General features: G+C 43.0%; 1 protein-coding gene across 37 annotated transcripts in view; it reads right to left on the bottom strand.

The window, feature by feature from the left end:
• The window catches only part of MAPK8IP3 (mitogen-activated protein kinase 8 interacting protein 3), a 70,746-nt gene that overhangs the window by 34,276 nt on the left and 19,373 nt on the right, over positions 1–17,097 (bottom strand). For 19 of the 37 annotated variants that reach the window (XM_055706651.1, XM_027810183.2, XM_027810174.2 and 16 more), the window contains exons 3-8: positions 16,763–16,833; positions 15,910–16,001; positions 12,176–12,199; positions 8,440–8,584; positions 2,943–3,189; positions 207–309 (exon numbers count right to left, since the gene is read on the bottom strand). In XM_055706651.1, the coding sequence (XP_055562626.1) occupies positions 207–309; positions 2,943–3,189; positions 8,440–8,584; positions 12,176–12,199; positions 15,910–16,001; positions 16,763–16,833 (682 nt within the window). The other 18 variants (XM_055706644.1, XM_055706662.1, XM_055706654.1 and 15 more) reach the window with 8 other exon arrangements.

Raw genomic sequence — 17,097 nt, forward strand, 5'->3', positions numbered from 1 at the left:
CTGGGTCAGCTGGCCAGCCACTGCTGCAGATTACCAGCCTTCTCTGGGGAGCTAAAAAGAAGGTCAGGACCCCTCATGCTCACACTATGCAGAACCTATGGACTTTCTCAAACAGCTGCATCTTGAACTCAGTGCGAGCCACAGCACCCACTGCTCACTCATAAAACCAAGCAAAAGAGCACACAGTGGAAAGGCACAATCAGTACCTGTTACCAGTGCGTTCCAGGCGGGGGTCTTGACACATGTCCAGCTCTGGAGTAGAGTCTATGATGTCCTGAACATCGGACCACTCATCACTGCTGCCCATTCCTAGGTAAGACAATACATGTGATCTACAGGATCAGGACTTTCAGAGGATTGTGTTCCTTGAAGGGATTTTTGTGGCTTTTGAATACTGAGGTTTCAAAACTTCATGGTATCATGTTCAAAGTCTTAAAATAGGAACAGAAAGTGGCTGATCATCAAGAGTCACAAATGCACCACTGCTGGGAAGGTGTCCTCACAACTCCAGAGCAGGGAGACTGTAAGCATCCCCTCCCCTCTCCCACACCAGAGTGTCACCAAAGTCATTGGCCTGAATCCTCATTAAAATGTGATAACCAGAAACAACACGTCATTCATTAAAATAAACTCCACATAAACTTTTTATCTGTCAGCACAAACTCTTCAATCACCATGCAGCTTTAGCTGAGATCTAAGACAACACAGTGGGTTTCTGTATAGCTCCACAGAGACTGCTGTAGTTACGAATTGGCACTATTCAGTTTTAACAGAAATAAGTTTTCAGTACAAATTCTCAAGTCTACATTAGTTTAGATAACCACTACAGTGAAATTTCACCTAAAAACTGATACATAAAATCTGCTCTGGTTTCTGTATAATCCACAGCCTGAAGCCAGCTGTTCAAAAGCTCAGATTTGCACCTATTCTATCAACAAGCAATATGAACACAATGTCTGTTCACACAAGAAATTCTTGAAGGATTAAAGACCTCATTTGTAAACTACATTAATCCCTCAACGATGTTAGATGCGAAATTTTTGACCTTTCCAAACAGCCTCAGTAGCCAAACATACAAAGCTCATGACAATTTGAGTGTTGATTTTATTCTTTTAGGCTGGCATTGTGCACCAGCTGGCAACAAATGCCAAGTCTGAAGACAAAGCGTAATGTGTATCTGTTGCCAAAGTAGGCATCCATACACCAGTGGTTCTCAAGCTCACAGAAGCAGAGGCTTCCTTTTCTTCATTCTTTCAAGTTGGGAAGCTTTTCTGCAAATACCTTCAAGCACCTTTTTTTTGGTAGTTCAGCTCTAAGGCATGCACATCACTGACAGATCCTTTAATTATAGATGCATAAAATACCTAAGTAAAATTCAAGTATCCATGTTGCTCCTCAGCATGGAGACCCTATTTTGCATTACATGCAACAAACAGCTGAAAGGTTCGATGTGCAAAGCACACAGGAAAGATCTATCTGCCTCGAGCAGATTCTACAATATTGTACTTCCAACCAAGAAAAAAGAAGCTTTCACATGCACGACTTCCTAGTTGCACACAGATAGAAGAGGGCAGACTTTGACCCAAGAAAGCTACAGATGATAAACAAGCTTGTAAAGCAGCAACTGTAAAAATAAGGAAAAGTCTTTACAGGGCATTCAAACTGCTGACATCTGTGCTCAATTTCTGATACCAATGCTAACTTGCCTTGGCCAGGATCATCAAACAGATCAGAGTTTTAACATTTGACTATGCAGAAGCAGCACATTTTATGGAGAACTACACTGCTTCTGGCAGACTGACATCCGTGACCCCAGGACCCCCTCAGCTGCTAACATAAATAGAGAATGGGACTCAGTCCCAACAATTCTCATTCAAATGCTGCCATAGAAGATGTAACACGTTGTATTATAGTCTTAATTTGTTAGGAACCCACTTGTGAATGTTAGCAGCAGGATGCCCTCTACATTACTTAGGGAAAAAAAAATCATAATCTGGTTCAGGTGCTAACCTCGGAGACTAAGTTCATCCCTGTGCTCATGCACGGATTTTCCTTATGATCTTCAGCTAGTTTTACAGTCCTTTTGCCAACAGACCACTTCTCATTTCTGAAGGCTGCTGCAAGTCTAAACACAACACAGGCTGGAAGTCACTCAGACACTGCACTGGCACTGCTATATTAAAAAGCACAGAAAGGGGCTTTTATCATGTTATTACATCATTTTCTTTATTTACACAGCCTGGTGCTAAAGGCCTAGGCGATGGCTTGCCTGAAAAGAATTAATGAATTCAAACTACTAAAGGACTGTGGGAAGTGGAAAGAAAAAAAAAAATCTAACTTCCAAAGACTTGGGAGGTTTCTTGTATGAGAAATGGACTAAAAGAAAACACCTTATTTAGCTGAGAAAAACAGCTGGATATAATTGCTCTTTCTAAACACATCAGGGCATGGGATAAACACACAGAAGGGAAAACTATTACTTAACCTGACAAATCTGGCATATCCACAACTGGATATAAAACACTTACAAATAAATCCAGAGAGAAAACTAAATGGGAGCTTTTAACTATCATATATTGATGAGGTCTAGAAACAGCTTTCCAAAAGTTCAGTTAGACCAAGATGGGACCTGAACATTCATGAAAGATATTCTATGATGTCGATGAATGCCACTGCAAGGGACTGAACTCAGTAGCCTTCTCCCACCCTTCATACTGGTGAAACTATTCATATTCCTGCTTTTTTTTTATTTGCTACCCAGAAAACTGCTAACATCCAATTAGCCGTCTCGTTCACGTATCTTTCTAAGTAAGGCTTCCTCAAATCCGATACTTATCAAGCTGATTACCCCTCAGTCTCCCAGCCTCTTTCTGTAAGGGGAACACAAGCACTGGCAAGTCCATTATTTTAACGACCAGGTACCCAAGCTCCAGTTTCCATACCTATGCTAACATTCCTCATCTCCTGCGTGACCTGGACTTCCATGTTCCGGCTGTTCCGCTTTTCTCGTGCTCTCTTATTGCTCTTGGTCGTGCCGTTGTATTCACTGATGGGCTGGATACTCTCATTCAAGGGTGTGACGGCAGCAGAGGGCACAGATGACGTGGGAGTGTTGGACTTGGTTCCAGTCGTGCTCGGTGTGGCAGCTGCTGAGGACTGCCCAGATTCAGACATTTCATCTTGGGGGCACTACAGCAATTCCAGGGTGAGGGAAGAACAAAAAGGGAAAAGCACAGCTATACATTTCAATTAATTTCCCATTTGTTGGTGTATGGCTGCCTTAAAGCATTATGGAGAATGAGTCTTGCTCGCTGTACCTGCTACGTGTCCAGCACTTGCTGGTGACACTAGGCACCGCAACCACAATGAAGCAGTGAGTTCTCGTGCTGAACTCAGCAAGCAAATCCCACCTGTGAAAGGACCAATATCCTTCCTCTTTCACTAGTAAACACTGTTCTTCACAAGTCACATCAGTATGTGAGCCCGTCATCAGGCACCCCAGGAAAGGTGGCCTTATCATAAGCAAAAAGCACCTGCAGCTCACACTGACTACGGTGGAAGCTGAAGGGCTTTGGCACTTGCAGGAAGCCAGGCCAGCGTTTCCCAAGCCTAGAAAGCAACATGGATATTGCTTGGGAGGATCTGAAGTGGCCTCTTAGAGGTCTTGGATGGTGTCATTCCTATAAGCCATTAACACAACCCGGACGAGAGAACAGCAAAGTGGTTTTGACACTAAACTGCAGAAGCAAAGCGGATACCAAGCTGGGATGGTCTCACTTTGCCAGCGCAGGAGACCTACATCCCCATACCACCATATGCAGAAGCTAGCCAGGCACGTGTCCAGGTTGACAACACAGTAGAAACAGGCGTGGTCTCCCCACTTCCAAATAACAGGACGACAAGACCCAAGAATTCAAAAATCATAAGCTGACAGATTAACATAGGAGATGGATTCCCAGTGTGAAATGCACACAAATGGCTCTCAGTTTTACAGACATTACAGCCCCATTTCTTGTAGTATCACCTCTTGAAAAACATGAGGCTTTCAAGGCTCTGTCAGGATTTTATACTGTGACCCTTGTTTGTCAATTAAAGCAGCAATGTTTCACCGTCGGCCAATTAACGTCTTGACCAATGTGGTGATCACTCCCAGACCCAAATGAGATCTCCCCATTCTTCATGGCAGCTCCCTCTAATTACTGCCTGCAGGGAGATGACAAAATTAACGTTGATAGTTATATGTGATAATGAGTTGCAATTGGGTGCAGTGACATTCAGCATCTGCACATCTAGACCCAGGTTTAATCTTTACTATTTGCCTCTCCCCTCCTGTGCAAACACTAGAAGGATCCAATTCTGCTCAGAGGCTGCTCTGAGCCCCTCAGCCTTGGAGCTGTGATGCTGTTTCACAGCACTAATCTGGAAGTCTTGTTCTCTTGTTCTAAGAATAACTCCACAACACAAGCACACAAAAAAAAAGGATGAGAGAGAAGACTGAAAAATATGGTGACTTAACCCTTTGCAGCCATTTTTTTTAAAAATAAAAATCTGGAATTTTATTAAGATCTTCCTTTAATTAGACTGGCCTCTGTATGCTTATCTTAAAATACCCTGCTGTATATCGCACTGTGGAAGTCAAGGGTTTTTACATTGCATCTGTGCATTTATATTGGAAATTACTATTTTTTCAAACTGTGTTACCACTACATATGATACACATTTTGCATATAGTTTCTGCACTGTCAGTCCAAATGGTACCCACGTTCTCATATGGCCATTCAGATCATCTCCCTGCAAATTTGCTGATTTTAGCATCAAGACTAAGTTGGGCCTTTTCACTTAGGCTGCTACATGTGAAAAGCACACTTCCCACCTCTACTTCATATTCTTGTTTCAGGAGTTACTTTCCTAATATGTACAGAAAAAAAAAAATCAAACCAGGTTTTTAAGAACAAATATGACCCAGGAAGCCTTGTACTACTTCAATCGCAGTTTGCCTGCTCTGCTTTCTAATGTACAAAGGGACAAAGAGTATCAAGTGTAAAGTGCACCCATAAAACCTCTTTCCTCAAACAAAACTTACGGTGGATTAAAGGATTCAGAGATGTTCTTGCACCCAGTGTAAGTCTATAAGCATAACCAAAGTCCATGAGCATCTTGGCACTGTACAAGAGACATCCAGGTGGGTCCACATATCATTCCTAATTCTTAGGAACTAGATGTCATTCAGAAACCTCGTATCACCAGGGTCTACAGGGCAATGTCTGTTTCAGAGATCTGCCCCTCATCCAGAACACACCAGTGAGTAATTACCTTGGTTTTCCACTTACTCTTTGGTTATACATCTGAGGTTTATATTTATCTAGAAAACACCAACCTAGCAGCCTGCATCGGAGAAATCCCTCCCAAATGTAAATACTACCAAGGTGCTCCTCTTCACCCTCCAGAAGCTCTATTAATCTTTGCTGGTATCTTCCTTCTATCCTGCAGAGTGCTCCGTTAATGCTAAATGTTTCACTAAGTGTACAGCTCTCCTCTACAGCGTAGGAGGCATTCGCCATAACCCATAGCTCACCCAAGGAATACTCTCCGCAACCACCACTTACCTACAGCCATACCTGTCAACCTCCTAAACATCAAATGTGTAGTAGTGACCTCCAAAATGCATTGCAAAGGCCCAACATTCATAGCAGTCATATGTCACCATGAGAAGCCACAATTGTATGGTTATAACACTGAAAGCATAGTACATAAGAACAAAAATGTTAAGGACTTTCATCTCTAAAACATTGTATAAAATAAATGTACAACTGAATGTAAAAATAAAGTAAGATAATGACAGCAACTAAAACGGAAAATAGTAATAATAAGTATACAAGGACACTTAAAAAGTAACTATAGTATGACCCCATGAAAAAGGAGAACAAGTCAGAAGCGTCAGGATATACTCGTGGGAAGGCAAGTCACACGTGCGCAGGTGATGTCAGTGTGACAGCAGAGCTGCTGAAGAAGAGGCAGGGAGTGCATGAGCAGTACTGCAGAGATTTCAGTCCTGCAAAATACTTAAGCAATAGCATTCCAGTCAGAGTGCGTGCAGGAAGTTTGCAGGAGAAAAATCTCCACTCCAAACTGCAAATCCAGTCAGTCAGTCAGTCACATCCTTTATTCATAGGCTTGCTCCATACTCTTAGGAAATCCTCTGTAACACGCTACCCCATCCAAGTTTTCCACAGCCCAAGCTCTCTAACTCCACCCTGCTGGCCAGCCTCCTTAAACCCAGCATCCCACTTCTGAGTTTCCCCAGTGAGCACCAACACAAATCCCAGCACTACCTGTCAGATACATCGCAGTAGCACACTACTACTTCTGCACAGAGCTTTCTTGTAAACTGAAATGTTTTTTTTTTCACCTGACACCATCACCACCAAATAACTAAGAGATCCAGTCAGTAACCTTCCATTACCTGAACTTGGACATCAAAGCTTCCAATTTATCTGGGTCCCTGTTGCACTCTCCTGCAATTCAGGTGCTGGGTTATCAGTGAGATCCACTCAATCTGCAATGGTACCACTTACAGAATTACTGCTTAGCAAGCCTATGGAAGGTGGATCTAATCTCAACAACCTAGCTCTTCTCTAAAAACTAACCCCTGCCGCACATGCCTGATCGCTAGAGAGCATGTTCACACCATAGCGTGCAGCACTGCCTGGAGGTCCCCAGGAACAAACTGGTTCTGGAACCAGAAGCAGGTTGGTCTCTCTGCATTCTGGGTGTCACCTGCATCTTTGCATCAGTGTTGTGCTGCTATAACACTAGTCTGAAGAAACACATTCATGCTCTATCTTCATTTCCACCATCCTTAGTTAAGTTATTGCACTGTGGCATTGCTATTCCCTAATTCCAGGCAAAGCTCTCCAGAAGTTACTGTAGGACCCAAGTGGCATTCTGCAAGTTGCTATGCTCCCCAAACTTCTGTGCCTCTAACACTACAGGCAAGGGTTGGGTTCCAAGAACAGTCTTCATCCTATCCAAAAATCTTGCTTTTGGATTTCTAACTTCCATGACGGCTGAGAGCTGATGAAGCGCTAAGGTTTGTGCTATGCTAGACCTGGCTACTTAAAAAAGGTAGTGTTAAAAAAGGAAAGTTGCTACTTTGTTTTCTGCATAAATTTTTAATTTGGCTAAATACAAATGGCATCAGGGAGGCCACTCCTGAAGAGTCCCTCAGGCCGAAGTACCATTAATGTAATCTGGAGACACGCAGAATTGGTACAACAACAAATTGGGGTTTTCTTTGGCTTTTCTTCCTCTGCTTTGCCTTCGCTATCTCTATGTATTTTACAGGATTAGTGATTTATGTCTTCTCAAAAGGAGACCAGTCCCCAGATGGGACATATGAAGTACCTGTTGTTCTACAAATTCCAGGCTGAGAGAAAGTGAATTTTATGAGACATTTTTAAAGCAGACCAGAAGCTCTGTGAGATATTGGTGGATGTACTGTAAGGCATGTACATGCTGGGCAGATGCACCACTGGCTCTCAGGCCTTTCATTAGGCATTTGTGGAACATCATTCAAAAAGAGGAATTTGCTGGCATTCTGAGCACGAAGATTTTGAGCAGTCTACAGGTACAGCTCATCAGAAACATGGGCCACCATGTGTACTCTAAAGTGTAAGCAATTGCAGCGAACTGTCAGCTAAGAGTGCAACACCTGGGTCTCTGGGCTCAGACCAGTCTCCGACTGGCAGAGCAGAGCACCACAAGCAGCAGGCAGAACCATGCAGCTGCTTCAGCGCAGTTGCAATGCTGTCAGGTTTTTGGCAAGCCCCCGTGCAGAAGGCAGCACATTGAAGGCGACAAGTGTATTGAAGTAGACAATGCAAGTCTAGAGCAATGACTAGATATACGAGGAAGTGAAGACCTTTAAGCACAGTGCAAGACTTGGACATCCAGAGAGGATTAGGAGCCCTTTTTACTGAAGACAGGGAGGCCAGAACAGCAATCAGTCAGAAAAGACACACACTGGAGAGCAAGTGCAACCCAATGCTTGCTCTCTTACCAAGGGGGAGAGAGGGAGACAGGTCCCACCATTTCCTCTCCCAAACAAGCTATAAAAAAAGTTTTTTAAAAAGGCTTATCTTCCCTAAATCCCTAACTGCCACCCCACACATTCCTCTCAACTTGGGGCCAGCCAAGTAAAGGAAATTATCACTGAGATAAGAAGCATGAGAAGCTGCATCAAGTCCCTCCCGCACTATATGCCAGATCTGCAGACAAATATCCTCCCACCTACAGCACAGCTACCAAGGGAGTAGACGCACAGCAGGGAAAGGCTGCAAAGGGTTATGGACACAGACTGGTCTCCATCTTAACGAAAATGTGAGATGCTATTGACAGTGGGAGAGCGGGAAACCCTTGCTCCGTGATGGTCTATAAAACCTTGTAGCTGGAGTTGGACTGCAGCTGGCCGAGGTCACTCAGGTGCCAGTGGTCCAGTGTTGGGACGATCTTGGACCCTATCTGCCCACGTACCATGCCATCCGCGAGGGGGAAGACATTCAGAGAGTTAGGACGTTCCTTCCTGCTAAACAGAGAAACAGAGAGAGGAAACCAATCTGTTAGCCATTTACAAGGTTCTTACAGAAAAGAAACAGCACGCTAGCTTACACGAAATATTAGTCACTGGAAATTGAATTACACTCCTTCCCCTCACATAGCAGTTGTATGACCTCCCAACTCCCACACTGCCATGCTGCTGTCTACCCAGACCCGTGGCATCTACTGCTAGAGCTGTATCTCTTCCCAGGGAGACTCTTTAAGAGGGAGAGGGTCAAGTGACCACAACAGGCACGACCGACTGCTCCATCAGTATGAAACATTTGGGGGAATGCAAACACGCAGGGAACCACTGGCCAATTTAAGTCAGTGTATCTTCTGAGAAACAAAGGTACTGTGGGAAAATGAGCCACAGCAAACAACTCTTACAGTAATAAAAAAAAGCTCCCACGTATTTTAGAGATGTCATCACTAGGTCAGGAAAGAGGATTTTAAGTAAGAGTCATTTACATGGCACTTCTGTACATTTCACCCCAAATCTGGTTAGTTCCAACAGCAGACAGAAATCAGAGGGTTTTAGATCACTTCCAGTATCAAGCAAGAAAAAGAATACTTGTACTCTCTGATTCCCTCTCCGTGTCCACCTTACAGTGCACTCAAAATTCAGAAATTAAAGAAAGGTGTAAGTGAATGCATCATTCATACTGTCAGATGTCTGTAATTAAGTTTTCTTCATCCTCTTCTTTCTGGCGATTGCAGGTGACTAGCTAGCTGCGGGTTTGATTCTGAATATAAAAGCTGGCACAGGTTTTGAGACCAAGTTCCAGCAGGAGAAAATCTAGAGCAAGCAGTGGAGGTGGAAAAGGCTGCAGCAGCATGCTGAAACAGACAACTGGTTTCATGCCAGAGAAGCAGCCCTTCAGGGACAGAGTACACATCCAATTTAGGGGACATCCCCAGCAGCCTGCACTAGCTGGGCTTCAGTTGCCCTGCTGAGGTGAACTAAGCTGTTCCTCTGTGTAACATGCACCCCAAGAAGGGTTTGATGATGGTACTTCACCAACGCCGGCACGGAGCTTCCGCTTACTGCTGCAGGGAGTGATGAAATCCACCCTTCCGTACACCAGTATTAGTAACAGTAGATCTTCATGTGCCTTTCTTTAATGACCATCAGCACTGGTCTGACCAGGCTCGGCAACCATCACAACCACCTCACCTGTGAGTGCGGGTGAAAAGCCTGCAGCACGACCTAAGTTTACCCTGGGACATGTGCAAACACACCAGCACAGGAGGTGGGGCACAAGCCAGCTCATTTAGGAAGGAAGGAGACGGAGTGCTGAGCAGAGGAGACTATGTTTGTGGAGAAAACCAAAACCCTCCCATGCCCAGCACTGCCCAGCCAACACACCCAGCCTGTGCCACACCACCGCGCCACTGCTGCTCATGCTGAGCAATAATCACTTGCTGTGGCCTATCTTGGACAGGCACAAGAGGCAGAAAAGTGTTTCCAGTGTGGCCCAGTAAGGAGATTTAGGATGCACTTTTCCTAAGAATCTGCATTCAAACCCACTCCTGAAGATCCTCAAGACTCACTCATGGAAGCTTCATAGACAAGCCCTCTTACCAAGACAGCACATAACAGGATTTAAGGGGAGCACAGATCATTGACACAACCTGATTAACCTTATTTTTCTTTACAGAGCAGATTGCAATCACCTTTCAACAGATTCAAACCCAGATTCATACATGATGATAGGGATTATCAATTTCCTTGTAGCCTTTCCACTCCAAAGGCACCTTGGTACTTCTTACTTTTCAATATTAACAATTGCTGAAGGCGTATAGAAAACATTTCACTGCTGTTACCCTAAACACCGATTTACAACTTCTACACTGCCATTTACACCTGCTCCTAACAGGGTATGATGCCAAAGTACATTTACCTCTGTCTGTCTTCCCACATTTACCTCTCTTTATCCTACTGCTATCATTCCAAGATCCTGAAAGTTTCTAACAGCTCTGGTTTAAGTTTCTATAGATAACATTCTAGGGAAATGTTTCCTTTAATATGAAATCTTCACCCCGGCACTGTACTGATCAAAGCACCGCAAAACGTATAGTCAGTTATGTACAATAGGTTATGAAGAGATTCAAAACTAGAAATTAGACCTTTATGCCACAAAGACAGAAAAATCCTAGTTTTACAGTTAAAGACAAAACTCAAGGGTCCCAAAGAGTCTACTTCAAAAGAAACACTCTCTTCAGGGAGAAAAAAAATATTAGGCCATTTTTTGAGCTGCTTTAACCATTAGTTTCATAACTTTGCTCTTCTTCAGGTTAGAATAATAGTCTTACGGGAGTCATACTTCACAGCTTTAAAAAGCTGGAGAAAACTTTCTATAACTGCAAAAAATGCCTTGCAGAACAATGGTGCAGTCAGAATACCTAACAACATGCTATAATATGAACACTTTTGTGACTATGCTGGGATGGCCTGACATAACTCAATGGCAGCACCGAGAAATACGAGCCACCCCAAACACAACCTGAGAGACTTACTAAATTACTCCTCTTTAGGTATTCTATATCAGATTTCTTTTGGGAATGCAGAGCTTATTTCTATATTCATATACAAACGTGTACATTTAACATGCAAGGAGATACAGCACCCCACTGAACGTACAGGGAATGTATGAACTTCACAGTCCCTGCTAAACAGAGGACAGAGGTACAAAGTCTCTGTAGCAGCAGAAGCCATAGGATCTTCAGGAAAGGATTTTAACATAGATTGTTAGGAAATTTCCTTGCCAAGTTTCTTTGGAAACACCTTCCAGCCTCTTCTAAACCTCCCAGGGAAGGGGAAATAGCAAACACCACAGAAGAGCTAACTTCTGCTTTGCAGTTCTGGGGCTGACTATGAGTCTTCAAAGACATTTAGAGTATCCTCAGGGCTGCTCTAAATTTTCAGTGCTGGAGTAACCTTCATACACCCAATTATTTCCAGTCCAGGGTGAGTCTTAAGACTTGGTTAGTTCCACCTTCTGTTACAAAGTAAACAGCAAACTCCTCAATAAAGTTTTGCAGTAGCTAAAACCTGCGATCAGGATGCTCTACAATTCTAAAATCCTAAAACTACAATTCATTTGCTGGCATTTAAAGACAACTGCTCTCTCTGGAGGCCCCAGGCGTAGAACTCACTGCCCAGCCCAAAATCAGAAGTGCCTTCAGGGAACTACTAACAATGACATGCATTTTCTGCCCCGCTCAGAAAACACACGTGCCACGTACTCTGTAGTAAAATAAAGGAAAAAAGATGATTTTTGAACATTTTTGATACAGGGACATGAAGTGTAAATGTCCAATCAGAGAGGACTGATCCTGTTTTGGGACTGAACTTTTGCGTCTTCTGCATTTGAGTGCACAAACTTCTTCCTGATGTTACCCCAGCAGCTCGGCAGCTCCCTCTGCCTCACCCTAATCAGCAAGTCCAACACAGGAGCCAGTAGACAAAGAGGGCAAACGTGCCAGTACAGTACATTCCCAGCACCACACTGTTGCTACTCAACAGCAACCTCCAAAACTAGGATTAACAAAGTTAAGATGCCGCAACAGGATTTACCTTTTCCTCCATGACTGGCGATGACTGGAGTGACAAACATAACAGCCAAAACAGAGCAGCAATTGCACAAAAAGCGAGACAAAAAAACAACCATTAGAGAGCAAAGATCATGCAAACATGCAGCCCTACAACAGACACAGGTTACACATGCACTGAAATCCACACCACGTGGAAGAGTGCACCGTACTGATTACCTCTCTTGGATGGTGGTCGATACACACACATCCCCCAACAGTTCTTGCACAAACTTCTCCCAAGAGACAGGCAAACTCACTCCATGTACTTACGGTCTTATGTACATATGCATCCCTATGCAGTCTAACACACCCAAGCACATCCACAGATGAAAATAAATAAATGCACTCCAATCTGTGTGACAGGCCATGAGAAATTATGTCCGTGTCCCCCCCAGTGCACACCAGTGCACCAAGATACACAAATGCTGGTGCTCACCCCCACCCAGCTGTGCAATGACACAAAAACACGCATCTGTCCCAACTGCCTGTGCACAAGCAGATACAAACACAGAGCTACACACACACGCACACACGCAAATAGTGCAAAGCTTGAAATGAAGGAAAAAGTTCCATTTCTTACTGGCAGTTCCTACAAACTCAGATCACAGCCCCATCAGGGGCTTTCATAGATAAAAGGTGTAACTCTTTTTTTTTTTCTCTCCAGGGAGACTAGCAATATGCCACATTTAAAAAGGTAAAAAACTAGTTTCTCTAATACGAAAAGGCAATTCTTGATGAAAATTCTGCCCTTCCTTCCAGAGAATGGCCATCTTGCAGCTATAACTGGTAACACTTTTCACTGTGCATGTCTTTCACGGAATGATAACACAATGCTACAATTAATATTCGCTTATTTAAGAGTTAGGGAAGGAAAATGTCATTAAAATAAATTTTTACCATGCAGTCCAGCTCAAATTTGGCCAGTGCATATATGAACTACCCTTTAAAAAACAGAGGCCCTAAGCATACTTTCACCTATGGTACTTTTATGTTTTACTGTGTAAGTACCTCCATAGATATATTGTTATTTACAGAAGGGTAAGTGGGAAGGGAAACAAGCCTAATACGCTTATCCCACTTCAGCTGTAACACTAGGGTCCCACGTTCTGGGAGCTCACTGTGGACATCCAGACCATGAGGACAAGAGGAAGAAGAGTCTGACAAGGGAGATTTTACGAACAGAACACCTACAAACTACTGGTTCTTTCTACACCATGTCTGTCTTGCTATCTACACCCCTCATGCCTCTCTCTGTCATCTAGGAAAGCTGCCATCTACCTTTTGATAATTTTTCCCCCAACAGATTTTTATATTTCAGACAATCTAATTTTAGCCAGACCCCAAACGCTGTATTCTGTAATTATTTTTATTCTCCTAAATGATTCCCTATTGTGATACTAATTTACTGTTTTGCAGAAAACTGCACAGCGATAACTCACTGTACAGCCCACTCAACAACTACAATAGCCTTTTGTTAAATCTCTCTAGAAGAAATACTGCAAGACATTCTTTACTGAAAATACTATCTGACTGTCAGAAGAGGAACAGTAAACAATCCCCCTTGGTTCACATGTAACTATGTCTTCCCTTACGTAAGGCTCTAGTAGCCTTACAAATGAGAGTATGTACCAACTGATTCAGAATAAATAAGGGATCTGTCTTTGAGATACCAGTATCTTCCAGTTGCAAGTTATTCTTGTAGCCAAGGCTACAGAAATATCTTTAATTATTATGGGAGGTAATGAAATAGCAAATAGACAATATTGGAAAAAATTCTTCACAGAGAGGGTGGTCAAGCACTGGAACAGGCTTCCCAGGGAAGTGGTCACACCTCCAAGCCTGTCAATGTTCAAGAAGTGTTTGGACAATGCTCTTAGACATATGGTTTAACCTTTGGGTTGCGCTGTGTGGGTTTGAGAGTCAGACCCAATGATCCTTGCAGGCCCCTTCCAGCTCAGAGATATTGTATGACCCTACAGCTGCGGGGAACTGGCGGAAGTCCCAGGCTAGTTACCAAGGTTTCTGAAAATTCATGTTTTTTACTACTCCCTTTCCATCCTTCAAGCCTCTTTCATTGCCAAAGTGGGGTTAGGTCTTTTTTTCTCTCCCTTTTTCTCTCTTACAATACACTGTCAAAACTTTGGCAACTGGAATTCTGTCCTTTCCAGAGCAATCCAATCCAACAGGGAGCCATAGCAGACAAAGGGTATTTACATGTCCTATGCCAAGACCTCAAATTTCCTTTCTATTACATTACCACAAACCCAACTGACATTCTGGTATTTAAGTGTTACAGACATAAGTACAAGTTACTAAAATATCCTCACTTATTTCTCCTTTATGCTTAACATATTTCTTTATTCTTTATTTCAAGTTATTTTGCTCTTTCTTCATCTTAAAATTTTTCTCAGTGCTCTTTTGCATTTCATCATCCCTACCGAATGATACTTCACAAACCTTCATGGCTTTCCATTTATCTGTTTTCCCAGTATTTTCATCTCTATGTCTTTGCCCATGCTGCCCTTCCTGTATATAGTCTGACATGCCATCCTCACTCCTTTTCTTAGCCTAATGCTTCCCGAAGATTCAGGTTTTGAGTGAAGTTCAGTGATGTTAACCAGCTGAAGTTCATAGATATTAACCGAGATCAGTCAGACGTATTTTTTAAGAGACAAGGGAGGACACACCTAGCAGGCACTCTTTTGCAAGTACTCCTGTGCAGCTGGTACTGTCTCTGTCTATTTTTCAGACCAACAGCTCCTATGGCTCATGGTCACCATGTGTGCAAAACCTTTTAACATTCCTCAAGGCCAGAAGAAATTTAGAAGTTAAAAAAAGACAGGCAAGGACAACAAAAAGATTTAATCTCCTCCAGCATTCCAGCATTTTACTTTATCAATATTGTTCCCCTGGAAAACACTGTTTTAGTTTAAAACTTTCTGGGTTAGACAGTGTCACTACAGTGTTAATCATCTCATTAGCATGTGATGATTAACACAAGTAGTGATCTGTCATGCATAAAAATTGCCACAGAAAACATCTTTTTTATGCCTGAGTGACTGAATAGATTATGCTTAATCTGAGTAGATTATGTGTTATGTGATCTGTTACTTGGAGACTCTAACCAGTAATTATGGAACAGCACTTCTACCTCCCACCCCGTGGGCAATGTTACTGGTACACAGCACCATCAGAGAGAAAGCATTTGGTTCCAGGGGCAGGCAGGGAAGAAAATCAATTTCTTGGGTGTAAGTAGGTCTATTGGGTGACTGACTTATGGAAAGCTTCCCTTGAAGGAACGGGGCTGGGGGGGGAACAAATCCTATAATGGCAAACACATTTAATTGCTACAGTTTTGCTGGCTATCATGCATACAGAGACACACACACACACACTTTATTTGACATCTCCATCCATTTTATAGATAAACCTTTTACATGCTACTTCAGAATACAAACATGTTTTTTCCAGAAGCCCTACATCAACAGCAGCGTGACAAAGCCTAAGCTTTGTAACAGAACACGTAAAGCTGCTCATCGTCAAACCTTAGAAAATGCACCCACACTCACCCACAGCCCATTACAAAAAACCTTCAACTACAATCCATGCCCACAGGGAAAAGATTCTGCTTCTGGTTTCTCTCTCTCTCTCAAATAGATGCCCTCAATTTGTAAATTCCCAGATGGCATATGTTACATGGAGAGGTTATGGCCCTACCTTCTCCCAGGTAGACTGCTCTCAGTTTGATTATTTCCCCCAACTTGCTGCATCTTGGATCGCTCAATGTGTTCCACATAGGTTTGAATCATCTGTGAGGAGAGAAAATCCATGAGCCAAACAGAGGAGAAGACCAGCTTTCTGCTTTTGCTTGATCCTCTCCAGCACCCATTTCCAATTCCCTTTCCTGTTTTGCACATCTCCTTGCCTTTGCTCTGGCCTTCTAAGCTGATGATATAAGTGAATAGACTAATCTGACAGAAAATCTGACAGCAAATAGTGTCGGAAATGATTTAAGCTTAATCTTGTAACAGAAAAGCCATGAAAAAGCATATCCAATAATAGTGTAAGACGTCTCCTGAGCGCTTGCTGCCAGGGGGAGATGAGGTAGTTGGGCACTGCTCACAGAATCACAGAACAGTTGACGATGGAAAGAACCCGCTGGGGTCCATTGGGTCCAACGTCCCTGCTCAAACAGGGACACCTAGAGTATGTTGTCCAGGACCACGTCCAGGTGGCTTCTGATTATCTCCCAAGGATGGAGACTCCACCACATCTCTCAGCAACCTGTGCCAGTGCTCATCATCCACATAGTAAAGACATTTTTACTCATGTTCAGAGGAAGGCTTCTTTGTTCCATTTCATGGCAGTTGCCTCCGGTCTTGTCACTGGGCACCACTGAGAAGAGCCTAGCTCCATCCTCTTTACCTCCTCCATTCAGATAATTTTGATGTTCCCAAAGTTCAGAAGCTCTAGTCATCACTACCACTGTAAAGCTGAATTCTTTGATATGACTTTACGTATAGGCTAAAAGTTTGTTTAGTTATTTAGAAATAATAAGATGACATCCTACCTCTGTGTGACGTTGATGTAGAGCATTATACTCTTTCTTCATTTCCGATTCACGTTCCTCCAGCCGCGAAACTATGAAGAGAAGATTGCAACCATCAGCTAACACACATCAGGCTCTCAAAAGAAACTAGAAGTCTCAAAGCCTATTTTGTTAGAAATCAATTTATATCTTTGGAACAAAACAAACGGAAACAGAATAACGCAAATTGCAGGATCTGGTCTTCATTACAAACTGTATTCATGGGTGCCTGCATGCTGCCAAAATCAGCAGACCAAATAGTGCAGTAAAGAGCATAGAAGCAGACTTCCTCAGCAGTAGCCTGGTGCCACTTAAGT

Source organism: Falco cherrug, chromosome 4 (genome assembly GCF_023634085.1).
Source record: "Falco cherrug isolate bFalChe1 chromosome 4, bFalChe1.pri, whole genome shotgun sequence".
In the NCBI taxonomy this organism is placed as follows: domain Eukaryota; kingdom Metazoa; phylum Chordata; class Aves; order Falconiformes; family Falconidae; genus Falco; species Falco cherrug.